The sequence below is a fragment of the Coenobita brevimanus genome, chromosome 72 (assembly GCF_032717465.1).
Source record: "Coenobita brevimanus isolate Jiangsu-jjx chromosome 72, ASM3271746v2, whole genome shotgun sequence".
Taxonomy (NCBI): domain Eukaryota; kingdom Metazoa; phylum Arthropoda; class Malacostraca; order Decapoda; family Coenobitidae; genus Coenobita; species Coenobita brevimanus.
In genome coordinates this window covers 13,492,474-13,506,348 of record NC_137025.1, presented here as the reverse complement: position 1 = coordinate 13,506,348, position 13,875 = coordinate 13,492,474, and the positions used below count along the sequence as shown (strand labels likewise).

The 13,875-nt window shown below is 44.4% G+C and overlaps 1 protein-coding gene across 1 annotated transcript in view; it reads left to right on the top strand.

Moving 5' to 3' along the window:
• Positions 1 to 11,117, top strand: part of LOC145407043 (uncharacterized) — a 129,817-nt gene extending 118,700 nt beyond the window's left edge. Inside the window, exon 13 of the mRNA XM_080278067.1 lies at positions 10,443 to 11,117. Within this exon, the coding sequence (XP_080134193.1) occupies positions 10,443 to 11,117 (675 nt within the window). The remainder of the gene's footprint in view (positions 1 to 10,442) is intronic.
• Positions 11,118 to 13,875: the final 2,758 nt, after the last annotated feature.

Sequence of the window (13,875 nt, the reverse complement as noted above, 5' to 3'; positions counted from 1 at the left end):
AGGCACCTAGCGTGCACCACCCGCCACACCATCCGACACACCTTCCTCACCACTCGTCACCAGCACTTTCAACACTTTCACTAGCTAATGCACTCACTTCGGTCATAAACCCTTCAAAGTCTGTTTCTGACACCTCAGACATTGCATTATCCTCTTGTTCCTCCCCAGGAAATGGCTCTTCTGATGTTGAAGGGAGTGATTCCTCACTTTTGCGTACTATTCGCGTACTATTAAAATAAGTACTGTACACTAAAATTTGTAAAAAAAAATGGGTCCCCACGTACTAGGCGTTTCGTGTACTGCGGAGTCACGTCCTATGAGTGCCTTCTGTAGTTCTCACTGTTGTCTTCGAAGTAGTCCCCTTGGGCATGTATGCAGTGATCCCAGCGTTTTTTCCACGAGTCCATGCATCCCTGGAAGGCTTCAGGCATGATGATCTGGAGCACCTCCTGCGATTCTGTCTGGATCTCTTCAATCGAGTCAAATCGACACACTTTCAGTCGTAATTTCAGTTTGGGAAACGGGAAAAAGTTGCAGGGGGCAAGGTCAGGTGAATAGGGTAGGTGGGGAATGACTACCGTGTTAGTGGAAGCCAGGAACTGCCAGACAACAGTTGATGTGTGGGCAGGGGCATTGTCATGATGCAGGACCCAGTCCTTGTTCTTCCACTGTTCTGGATGTTTGCGGCGGATGTTCTCCCTCAGACGCTGCAAAACTTCACAATAAAACTTTCCACTGACAAATTGACCGGGTGGGATGAATTCCTCATGAACAATCTCTTTCATATCAAGGAAAATAATCATCATCGACTTGACATTGCTGCACCATTGGTCCACCATTGCAAAACCACCAAACCACATATACACCAAGTTACAATAGTAAGCGTAGCTCAACAACACGTCTGCTCACAGCCATGGCCGGGGCCACACTGATGCACAGGGGGTGCTGCTGACTCCTCCAAATGGCAAAAGGCAAAACTGCAAATGGTTGGGTTCCTCTGTTCAAATTACTGGAACTTTTGGGTGGCACCTCGTGTGTGTGTGTGTGTGTGTGTGTGTGTGTGTGTGTGAATATATATATATATATATATATATATATATATATATATAATATATATATATGTATATATCATCATCATCATCATCATCATCATCATCATCAGCCGTTTGAGTATCCACTGCAGGACCGGCCTATCCCGACTGAAGTCGGGACGATGCAGCCAATGTATCTCTACTAAGTGGCTTAGGCTGTCTGGTAGAGATTGTATGTAGGGTGAGAAGTGCTTGTAAGTGTAATTGTAGTGTTGGAGTGGCATTGGATGTGTGTGTAGTCTGTGAACCAAGTGTAATCGGCCCGCGCAAGCCGAGTGGGTGCAAGCGACACTGGTTCAACCACAGCACCCCTTGTGTCTGCCAATGCAGTACGTGGCTGGGTAAACACTCCCAAGGTTTATTACCCTGGCGGGGCGCGAACCCTGGCTCACCCGTGTACGAAATGCACACTCTGCCACTGTACCACAGAGGCTCCATATATATATATATATATATATACTGTATATATATATATATCCCACTTCTTCCTTAGCCCTTATCATTCTTTTCCTGTGCCTGCCCTCCTCTCTTCCTATTTCTCCCATCTTTTCTGTCACTACTTATTGCTTTTCTTTCCATTACAGGTGGCTTTACATTGAGTGACAAGCCAAATGGCTTCCTGTAAGCCAAGAAACCATTTGCAACGCTGGGTGGTAACCATATAACCAAACCATACGTGCTCCCTACGTGTCAAGTGGGTTGGTGGAGGGTTAGTGCCCCTCCCTGTAAAACAAATAACTCAGAGTCAAATGGCCACCCTGTACGGGATTATGGCGTCTGGCAGTAGATAGATAGATATATACTGTACAGTATATATATATATATATATATACGGAGCCTCTGTGGTACAGTGATAGAGTGTGCGTTTCGTACATGGGTGAGCCAGGGTTTGCGCCCCGCCAAAGTAATAAACTTTGGGTGTGTTCACCCAGCCATGTACTGCATTGGTGGACACAAGGGTTGCTGTGGTTGAACCAGTGTCGCTTACTATAAAGTATGCTTGCACCCAGTCGGCTTGCATGGGCCGATTACACTTGGTTCACACACTACACACACATCCAGAGCCACTCCAACACTACAATTACACTTACAAGCACTTCTCACCGTACATACAATCTCTACCAGATAGCCTAAGCCACTTGGTAGAGATACATTGGCTGTATCGTCCCAACTTCGGTCGGGATCGGCCGGTCCTGCAGTGGATACTCAAACGGGTCATGATGATGATGATGATGATATATACGAATATATATATATATATATATATATATATATATATACATACATACATACATACACATACACACTCAATCCTCATAAATCGCGGCAATTTGGTCTGGATCACTGCCGTGATTTACGAATTCCGTGATTTATGAATAATAACTCATGTGAAAAATTAATTTGGGTCTGAACTTCGGCCAACCTGCCCCCACAGCACCCTACCTATGCCCATTTAGGCACCATCAAACACAAACATACTAGTTTAGGAGTATTCAGTGCATGTATTAAATAGAAATAAGCAATGTTAAGGGATCTCACCATAATCCTATGATGAAGTTGCGTAACTGAATGGAGTGGGGTGGTGTTGGGAAGAACTTAGAACCTCTCAGCACTCATTCCTCCAAGACTCTTTCGCCAGCTTTGAAAACTTCTCTTCCTTGTCAACACGACGATTGAGCTCCAAACATTGACTGTACGACAACAGCAGCAGCTTCTTGATGCCATACTGCTTAGAACGCTTCATCGGGGGGTCAGGAGAGGCCATGGCAGGTAGGAGGTTGGGGGAAGTTGCACAAAAAAGGCAGGTAATTCTCGTACTCCACGGCGACGGTCTGTAGTGGGCGGACTGGTGGGACAAGAACAACAACAGCATGGTGGCATTAGTATGCACACTTGCCACCTGGGACCCGTGGTGATTGGTTGTTGGGTCACGATTTTCAGTTTGAATGCCGTGGTTGACGGTTCTCCTCGGAAAAGGCCCACTTCGGTGCCTAGGTCCGCGATTTTCGTGACTTAACAGTGAGTTAAGGTTAGCGGCCGTCTGACTGCTACTTAGCCGTGATTTACGAATCCATGATTTATGAACGCGATTTACGAGGATTGAGTGTATATGTATATATATATATACAAGGATTGAGTGTATATATATATTTATATTTATATATATATATATATATATATATATATATATATATATATGTAAGTAATCCCTCCAGTATCCAACGTAATAGAGCCATTGGCATGTCCGGAAAGTGGTCCTGTCCGGATAGTGGGCACCAGCCTCCTAGACTTGTACTTATGGACCCTAACTCAGAAAAACACCTATACAACTCCCTCTGGACATGCATAGCACTTATTTCAGACCCAAATCACACCAATAGGGGACATAAAAGACTGAAATAAATGCAAAAGAAGCATAAAATGAGGTTTTTGAGGTAGGTTCATACAATATTAAACATTCTGGGTACTTTCAAGTCCCTGGCTCCTGGATTACTAGTTATGGACCCTAACCTAGCCTAACTCAGAAAAATACCTCCCTACTGCACATGCATAGCACCTAAGACACAACTTATTCACACCAATAAGGGACATAAAAGAGTGAAATGAGGTGTTTCAGGTAAGTATAGTTTGGAAAATACAGTACAGTACAGTATGAAACATTCTGCCTACTTACAGCAAGTCCATGGCCATCTCGATGAATAACCGCCTCCTCTCAGACTCTGACAGTAAGAAGGATATCCTGAAGCACTTGCAGTACACTGTTCATGAAGTCTTGCACTAAACTTAGTCATTCGCACTCAGAAGTCCATTCTCTTCACACTGCGCACTCTTTGTCTTACTTATGCTCCATTGTAACTTAATAAGTGTTGCACTCTGCGCTTTAAGTCTTTCCACTCGTAAAACCAATTTCAAAACAAAACACAAGTGTATTTACATTAAATTTAGTTCAAAAATTTTGTCTTTTCACTCAAATTTCTACTTTCTTTACAACACTGTATGCACTGTTTTTCTTTCACTGCACAACACTAAATTCCCATGTGGTCTAGTGGAGAAGTTCTTGCCGTTTAATCACTGTCAGAGTTGAGAGTATCGCTGGCAGGTGACCTAGGGGTGCGTCGCTGGGTTGTGGTGATGGCATACCCACTGCAGACGACTCAAACTCACGTCGAGCGGTGACTCCACCATGGCTGATGTGCTGGGCTGTGGCTCAGAGCATGAGGGCCTGTCTTGGGGAGGCAACGGAGTGGAGCCAGGGCTGGGCACAGCGTGTGTCACGGGCCTGAAAACACTGTCAATCGTTGATTGACGCAAGGAACGACGATTCTGATGATTTATGATGCGCTGCCTGAAAACACGCACTTCCTCCACAAGTCCTAAGGGCCCCATCTCCCTGTCGCAGTCCGGGTGTTCCATGTAGTCCAGAACGAACTCTAGGTGTTCCCGGAGTGCACTCAGCTTGGGGATGGCTGGAGTTGTGTCATGCTTAGAGGAGTCCGCATCATTGTCGCCGTCTTCGTCGGAATCTTCAAGCTGGGTACTGACACCTGCAGCTGAAAATGCGATCTCCATATCAGACAAGGTCTGATACCCAGGATCGCCCTCGTCGTCATCCAACCACTCACGCTCTTCGTCCACATCAACATCGTCGCCGTGCACACGTAGACGTGCATGGAAGTCATCCACGTCAAAACCTAGGAAATCGTACTCCGCATCCGTTCCGAGAAGCCGACGAGACCAACCATTTTCTAGATTCTTGACAGGGATTTTCCTCCATGCACTGGCCCAGTTGTAAATGGCAGACTTGATGTTGTAGCGGCGAAGGTTTTCCAAAGTTCGCTGGCCTCGCGTGTCCCGTCCCTCCCTGCGCTCGTCCTCATCCTTGAGAACAACCCATCACCTCGTCCAGGAACTTCCGTCAGTATAGGCGCTTCGTTGCCACAATCACTCCTTGGTCCATTGTTTGGATGAGAGCAGTAGCATTAGGTGGGAGAAACATGCACCTAATGCGGCCATTCTCAGCCACCAAGTCCTTGTCGCACGGGTGGGCAGGTGCATTGCCGAGGAGAAGGAGGGCCTTTACCTGATCGCGTGGGATTCCCAGTTTCTCCGTGTGGTAATGTATGACCTCCTTGACGAAATGGCGGTGGAACCAGTCTTTGAAGATCTGGGCTGTGAACCATGCCTTCAAAGAATGGTACCAGACGACAGGAAGGACATCCATCACCCCACGAAGACACCGAGGCTGCTTTGCACGGCCAACAATAATGGGCTTAAGCTGGTGCATGCCATTAGCATTGGCACAGCACAAAGCAGATAGCTGTTGCTTGGAGAGCTTGCGGCCAGGTACATGCTTCTCCGTCTCCTCGGCTAGAGTGTTCGTCGGCAAAGAGCGATAGAATAAACCAGTTTCGTCAGCGTTGTAGACTTGACCGAGAGTGAGGCCCTCCCTGTCAATCAAGCCCTTCACCTTGTGCCGAAACTCCTCTACTCCATCCTCGTTAGCGCCCAAAGCTTCGCCATGAGACTTACCGTTGGTAAGGCCATGCTGTAACTTAAACGGGAAGAGCCAACCCTCGGATGCCTTGAAGTCTAGGGCGTCGTGAAGCCTTGCGAACTTCTCAGCAGCAGCCTTCAGCTCTGTACCACGTACCTTCACACCAGCAGCACGTTGTTGTCGATACCAAATCAACGCGGAGCGGTCGACTTCAGCAAACTTGGGAGTAAACATCATTTTCCTCTCCATGTTGCGTTTGCTTTTCGACGAGAAGTCAGCCGTGTACTGCTTGAGTTTGTCTTGGGATCTCTTAATATCAAACAAAGTAGATTGGGCCAGGTTAAACTCTCGGAGGATGCGTGAAGAAGACCATCCCGCATCTTTCTCCAATATCTCCCGCTTCTTCTCCAGAGTCAATACCACTCTCTTCCTCTTCTCAGGCGGTGGGGCCATCATCACACAAACAAAGGAGAGGCACGAGAGCAGCAGGTAAGGCACCACCACAAAAGCGAGCACGTGGGCAGCCATGACAACAAGCGTTCACTCACGACAAGAGACAGGCGGAAAGTGGGGAGGTTGCAGGGGTGCTCTAGCGGACGTCGGAGGAATGACGCGCCACAACAAAGTTGTCCCGTGCCGCATGCACCAAGTTCATATTACAGTCAGGAATAATCCCCCCCCAAAGTTTTTGCGGTTTTTGGACCATTTTGGGAATATTGGATCCCAGGACGATTATGTCTGGTTAGTGGGGATGTCTGGAAAGTGGGCGTCTGGAAAGTAGAGGGATTACTGTATATATATATATATATATATATATATATATATATATATACACATTATGTATATATATATTCAGTAATCCCTCCAAGATCTGACGTAATAGAGCCAAAGGCATGTCCAGAACTTGGGTTTGTCTTGGACGTGGGAAAATGCCGCCTTGACAGGTACTTATGGACCCTAACCCAGCCTTACTTTGAAAACCACCTAAATAACTCCCTACAGGACATCCACAGCACCTGTTTAAGACCCTATTCACACAAATAAAGAACAGAAAGCTTGAAATAAATGAATGGGAACCAGAGAATGAGGAATTAGAAGTGAGTATGGAAAATATTTGGCAGGGTACAGGTACTTACAACACGTCCGTGACCATTACGAAGATTAACCCACCTCCTCTAAGGCTCTGACAGTGGTGGAAATGTTCTTGAAGCATGTACAGTAATCCAGTGTTGTGCTGCACTTAATCCTTTGCACTGTGAATTATAATTGTGTAACACTGCACATTCTGTTCTTACTTGCACCACGCCAGTTTTGCACTGTGCACTTAATTCTTTGCACTCTGAATTCTAATATCTTAACACAGAACACTGTAAATTCCCATGTGGTCTAGTGGTGAGGTATTGCAGTTTACACACTGTTTATTCACAAAAACGAGCACAAGGGGTAGCCATAGCGACGAATGTCGATTCACAGCAGTAGTTAGGCGGGAACCGGGAAGGGGAAGATGCAGGGAGGCGTTCCCCTATGTGTGAAAACGTAGCTGTTCGTCACCGCGTGACAGATAGTAGAGATGAACACGCAATTTTTTTTTTTTTTTTTTTCCCCCCAAGGACCCAAGCCCAAAATGTCCAGGACTTGGGATCCAGGTCTTGAAGGAATTACTGTGTGTGTATATATATATATACACAGTAAAACCTCTATATAATGGACTTCAGTAGACCGGAATTCGCTTTTATCGGACTCGAGGAGCTACCAGACTTAAATTTATATATATCGGAAAAAGTCCAATAAAGCCAGAAGCAGTCCGGACTGCCTGACCACGTCAGCTATGTTCACCACAATAAGGTAAATAAAAGACTTGTTTATTAGTGTACAGTACAGAATTATTATACATATTACACCATTTGATTAATGTAGTGAAGTTTAGTGTACAGTACAGAATTATTATACCATTTGATTAATGTAGTGAAGTTATAACAGTACAGTACTGCAGTAGTAGTCAAAACAATTTAAAAACCGTTCATGCGATCCGGACTAATGTCTGATATATTGGAAAAAGTCCGGAATAGCAGGGGGAAGTCCAGATGTTGCTTTTATTGGAATTTTGCATTTTTTGGAATGGTTTGGGCCCCAATTAGTCTGTTATAGTGAGGTCTTACTGTGTATATATATATATATATATATATATATATATATATATATATATATATATCTATAGATATATATATATATATATATATAGTATATATATATGTGTGTGTGTGTGTATGTATAGAGAGAGAGAGAGAGAGATCATCATCTACTTCTGTGTTGCCCCAAAAGGAACATAGGAGCCCTGGGCTAGGCAAGTTGGTCCTGACATTTAACATGAGAGTGACCAGCCCCACTCATCTCTGAGTGGCACTACGTGAGCAATAAACCCCAACCATCCCTTGGATATAAACCTACACCGGGTTAATCCAATTGGAACACCTTAATTACCCACTAAGCCACCGGGCACCATAATTTGGTTACCAGGTATATGGTTACCACCCAGCGTAGTAAATGGTTTCCTGGTGTACGGGAAACCATTTGGCTTGTCACTCAACGTAGAATCATCTATAGACAGTGGGAAGAGGAAAGAATGAAGGAAAGAAAGATATATATATATTTAAAAACAGAATGGAGGAAGGAAAAACAAATGAATTAAGAAAACAGTAATTGAAACACCAGATTATTGGTGTCCACCATTCATTAAAAATCTGTAACAGTTACATTTGAACAACTGTTAGTTTGAAGTTTTGGGGGAAACATGTTCCAAAGATATGCAGTTTGGAGAATAAAACAGTTCTGATAGGCAGAAGTTCTGCAATATGGGTGTGTGACGATTCATTCATGAGCGCTACCAGATGCTTGTGTAGCATGGGGGAAGGCATGGAGAGGTGGCAGACGTGATGCCCTAAAGTCAGTCACAGACACTCTAAAGTCAGTCACAAATGCTACCTTTGGACAACAGAAGAATCTTTGAAAAATGTATACACAGCTTTTTACAACAGCAGTAAATTATGCTAGCCCAAGTAGGGCCCCAGCTTGAACCAAGAGAAACACTGATAAGCTTAACCCCCCCCCCCACACACACACACACACACTGATAACATATATCAAGAAACAAATATACATCCAGTCAAGAACCATTTGATCATGAGACACAAACAGTTCATCACTTAAACTAAAACCATATCCTACTGTTGTAACTGAGTTGCATTACCTCCCTCTGCAAAGAAACAAAGAATAAACAGTCACACAACACTACATTGGGCATCATGGTAACATCCCTCTTCCCCTGCCCAACACTACACTCACAAACACCCTATCATAAATACACAGCCGCCATGTAGCACCCCTCACAAAAAAAATTACCATACCCAGACAGAGACAAGTACACCTAGTCAGACTGTGATGCAATCATCTCCTTTACCTCCTTTCCCTGTTGCATTACCAGTACAAAGTACAACTCGCAGACATTTCTGTACTGAAACAGCACCCCACACCACAACACACCCCATACACCACACTATTGCAGCAAAGACAGTCCTTAACTGGACCTCACCACAAGACCTCTGAGAGGGACCTCTTGAAGTGGCGTTTTTTTTTTGCAGTCCACAGGGTTCACATCTGGATAAGCATAAGATTGCAACAACAACAACAACAAAGACAACAAGTATGTTTGTGAACCAAATGCAAAAGCAAACTACAGTACAGTAGTTATGAAATGGTTGCTAGGAAACCGCCATAACATCTTGAACCCAGGTAGTATCATTTTTTTTAGTTTATTTTTGCTACTACCTGCCTGTGTTATTCAGCTTAGGAAAGGCCACTTGTATTGAAAAGGGTGTATTAACCCCTGGAATGTGGTATGTCCTTTTTGGTTTATTCTTACAGCTACAAGATGATTTTTTAACTTGGAAATGGTCTCTTGTACTGGGGGGCTTTATTGATGCTTTGTTTAGTTCCAGCAATCGGAGAAGTTGAAGAAAATTGTTAGGAGACAAAAAAAAAAAAAAAAAAAAAAAAAAAAAAGATATCCCCAGGCTCAGTAAGTTAAAGTTGTATAGCTATTTACCTCTTCAGTTCAAGAACTCTGTCCTATGCTGAGTACAGTTATCAGAAGATGGCAAGAATAAAATTAAAAGGCATCACCAAGCTCATTGGCCTGACTGATGAGAATACATTTGTGTATGATATAATTAAAATACAGTTTATTTATATTCTATCTGCTAGGATTTATTGCCATCATCTAACTGGTATTTACAAATTAAGCTGTTGAAATGTTTGCATGACATGTATATAGTACAAATGCATCCTGACTGGTTTGTGGGTATTGGTGTGTGCATGAGTTTGAACTGAAAGAAAGTGGGAGCATAAAACAGCAAGAAAATATGAAATTATGGGATACTGAGCAGAAGGCAGAGAATAAGGTGGATTGGAGGTGGTCTTAAATTTATGAAGGTTTAGTATGGTGATGGTAATGAAGTATGCTGATAAAGAAACTTTAAAGCATTTTTGACACATGAATGTACCATAAGTTTTGGTAAATGGCTGTACATATGCAGTTGATCAAAATTAAATATTTTTATTACCATCATCATATTTGATGTCTCCTCCTTCCTGGGAACTCCCATGATAGAATGGTGATGGCAGAACCACCTCTGGGCTACTTTTATGTATGTGGGAGAGTTGTACCAACCTTTGCAAAATTTTGGAAAACGTGTATGCTGTAATTCTCTCAGCTGAACTTCATGGCACAGTAATGTCAGGACTCAATAAATATGTAAATTGTGGTATACACTACAACAAAATTTCTTTTATTTCAGCAGTATCCAGTGGCACAGTTCATGATGGCAAGATACCCCCCCACTGGAATGCCACCAATGGTACCCATTGTACCCACGTCGATGGCTATGTGTCATCCTAATCCTGAAGGCCAGCAGGGAGCACAAGGCCATGGCCCCCAGGCAGTGTACATGACCCAGACCAGCCTGCCTCCCCACCAGCCACACCCTGCCCATACCCCAGGTCCAGTGCCACAGCCTGCCCAGCCCCCAACCCCACAAAACCCAGGAGGTGGTGGTGGTCCTGCAGGTCCTACCATGCCTAACCCTCCCTCCACTCCTGGACCAACCCCGTCCCAGTCCATCATGTATTCCCACATGACTGGGCAGCCCTCCCTGCCCCAGCACTTACCCCAGCACTCCCCCCACACAGCCCAGTCACCTCATACTGCGCAGTACCCTGGTGGTCCTGCTCAGGGCGGTGGTGCAGGGGCGGGAGGGCACCATGCTGGTCCCGGTCAGCAGATGGCAGCAACACAGTTTGTGGTATTGCCCCACATGATGCACCACCATCAAGGACCCCCACCACACTCAGCTACAGCACACATCCCATCCTCCATGCCTGGATTCACTCATACTCCCACCTCCTCCCCCGCGGTGCAGCACCAGCTCTCGGCACCATACTACCACCTAAAAAACCACCAGCGCTTTCCACACTGAGCCCACCACACCTCCACAAGGCACCACCACTCTGCCACCAGATGTCTCTATGCCACAGTATGATGTATATGAAGTTATAGCTTGCTTGAAATATATGAGGTTTTGTGAGGGTGTTTGTGGTGGAAACAGGCAGTTATTGGGTGCTTGTGGCAGCAAGTGCTCCTTGGCAGCTCATCCCACCACATACCTCATGTCCACCGTGGCCATGAAGATCAAAGCTTGCTAGAACACACTTGGCCCGGCCGGCAGCCCTGGTGTGGTGCCCTGGTCGCCCTCCATGCCCTGCCAGTGTGTGACTGCATACTGCAGCCCTCGCATAAATTGTTTTATATATAATGTAAATGAAGGATTGTGGGATGAGATGGGAGGGTTTTAATACGGGTATGCTCTCTTTGGGTCTTTCTGTAAGAGATACATTTTAACATACTGTGAGGTGTCATGGCAGTTATGGATAGGCATATAGACTCAGGCTGGACTGCACTGCTGACATGTTGTTAGGGCAAAGGTTGATATTTATTGTTGAGGGTTAGTGAGAATGGTTGATGTATGTCGTTGGCTGCCATAGCAGAAAGTTGTGAAGTCTTAGGCGAAGATCGAGTTGTGAGTGATGTTAGAGGTGAAGGTATGGCAGGAGAGGCGGCTGCTGGAACTGCCAGTGCCGGGCCATCATGATAAAAGGGGTCTTGTCAGCCAAGTAGCCCCTGAGGTTGTGTCATATATCATCTGGTAATCATGCTTGTTCTGGAAGGATTACTGACGTGGCAGTACTATAGAGGCTCAAGTCATTGAGAGACCTGTCAGACAGCTAGCATACAGAGAAATGCTTTGGATATTGCCTTATAATATTTTCTAGTTTCCCTCATTGAAAGTGGCTCTGTATTTTTTGAGTGGCAGGTTGAGTCCTGATACAGCTCTTGTCGTGAGGAGCTTTTGGTCACACAACTTTTGTACCACACCAACACTGTTGGGCCTCTGTTGACCTTCATACCCTTCTCTTACAAAGACTTGTGTATATCCTCATCAGCATGTTTTGTGCTGAGATGTGCATATGTTGACCTCATATGCAGAAACTCTCATATGGACATACAAACACATTTACTGTATGAAACCCTACCGTAATGGGAGATACAGAATATTGTGTGTAGTTTGCCCTCTAGTCCTACAAAGCCACATTCATAGGCCCACTTATTGAGGTAGGGTTTGTGCCAGCAGTAGCGCATTGACAGTGGCGGTGTGGGTGTCATGGTGCCAGTGTGGTGTGGCAGTGGTAGCAGCACAGCACCCCTGTCACACCACCTTTCTGTACTGGGGCCACAGAAAAATAAAGGTGTCATCAGATGAGCATAGCTGTGTGGGCACCACATGTTTTTACTTCACTTTTGGCATCTATGAGGGTGCCTCCAGGCCCCCCAGGTGCTCTAGAGGAGACACTTTTTATCTTACAAAGAAACATCCTGCATCCAGGAGATGCAGTGTCTTGTGCAAATTTTGGAAAAAATGGGAAGGCACTTTGCTAGTCGCTCAATTACAAGCTCCAGTGTGTATATTTCTTTTATATTGAGTGCAGAAATTGTTAAGATTTGTTGATACATCAGAAAAGCCATTTTGTATAAAGTTACATCATTGTCCTCATCTGCTATTCCTTGAAGCCTCAGTGTTGATGGTAGAGCAGCTGTTGCTTCCCATGGCCAACTGAACTAATATTTATTGAGGACAGTCAGGTTTGCACACTGGGGGAATTATGCAAGGATGTGGAGTGGCTGGAGTGTGTGTGGCAGGGCACTTGTGGCCCAACAACATGATAATCCATTACAGCTAACAGTGTAATAATGGAGAGAGCTCTTAAGGGCGATATATATATAGGTGCATTTTATTGTTTTCATCTTTTGATAATATCTATGAGATGTTTTATATTGTTTCATGATCACTGAATGCAGATATAGTATGCTGGGCCCAGAATTGGTTAGACATGAATCAAAAAGAGTAAAGTAAAAGATATTAGTAGTGGGCCCAAATATATAAGAATTCAGAAGAAAAAATTGGCCACTATGGTGAGATGGAGCTAGTATGAATGGAGTGAGTGAATGAGTAACAGACGATATTTTTTTTCTTATCAGGTCTTTATCTTTCATATTACTTCATGTCATCTGCTTTTCCTCAACCCCATCATTGTCTGAGCATCTTCACTGATTTCTGAGGTTGGCAAATTTTAGTTATTTTCAGTGCAAAATGAGAGCAGGACTCCTATTCTCATCGGCTTAACCCCTCCATGGCTGACCGTGGGGAATTTGTTGGGGCCCACGGGCCGAGCAGGGGGCTAACTTTTCAAGTTTTGAAAATCGATTCCCCCCCCACACACACACACACACACACACACACACACACACACACACCAAACTGAAGAGAAACATCAAACACACCTGGCAGTGCAATTTTGAGCTTCCTAGACCCATCCTGTGCTGAGCAATGAATCACGGAAAGTGTGCAAATTTACGCAAATGATATTGGGTGCACCTAGGTATTGCTGTGACAAAACCACAGTTTTTTTTTTTTTTTAATGAAAAGACTTCAGTGGTGGTGAAATGGTGTGGAATGACTAGGTACATGTATTTTGAAGTTTATCAGTGTATATGTGAGATTTCAATAGAAAGAACTCATTATGAATTTAGCATTTTTCAGTGTTTATTGTGTTTATGGTAGTACAGTATTGACTTATTTTTGTAGTCTGGGTGGTGGAGTTTGTGGAAAAAGGGAGGTG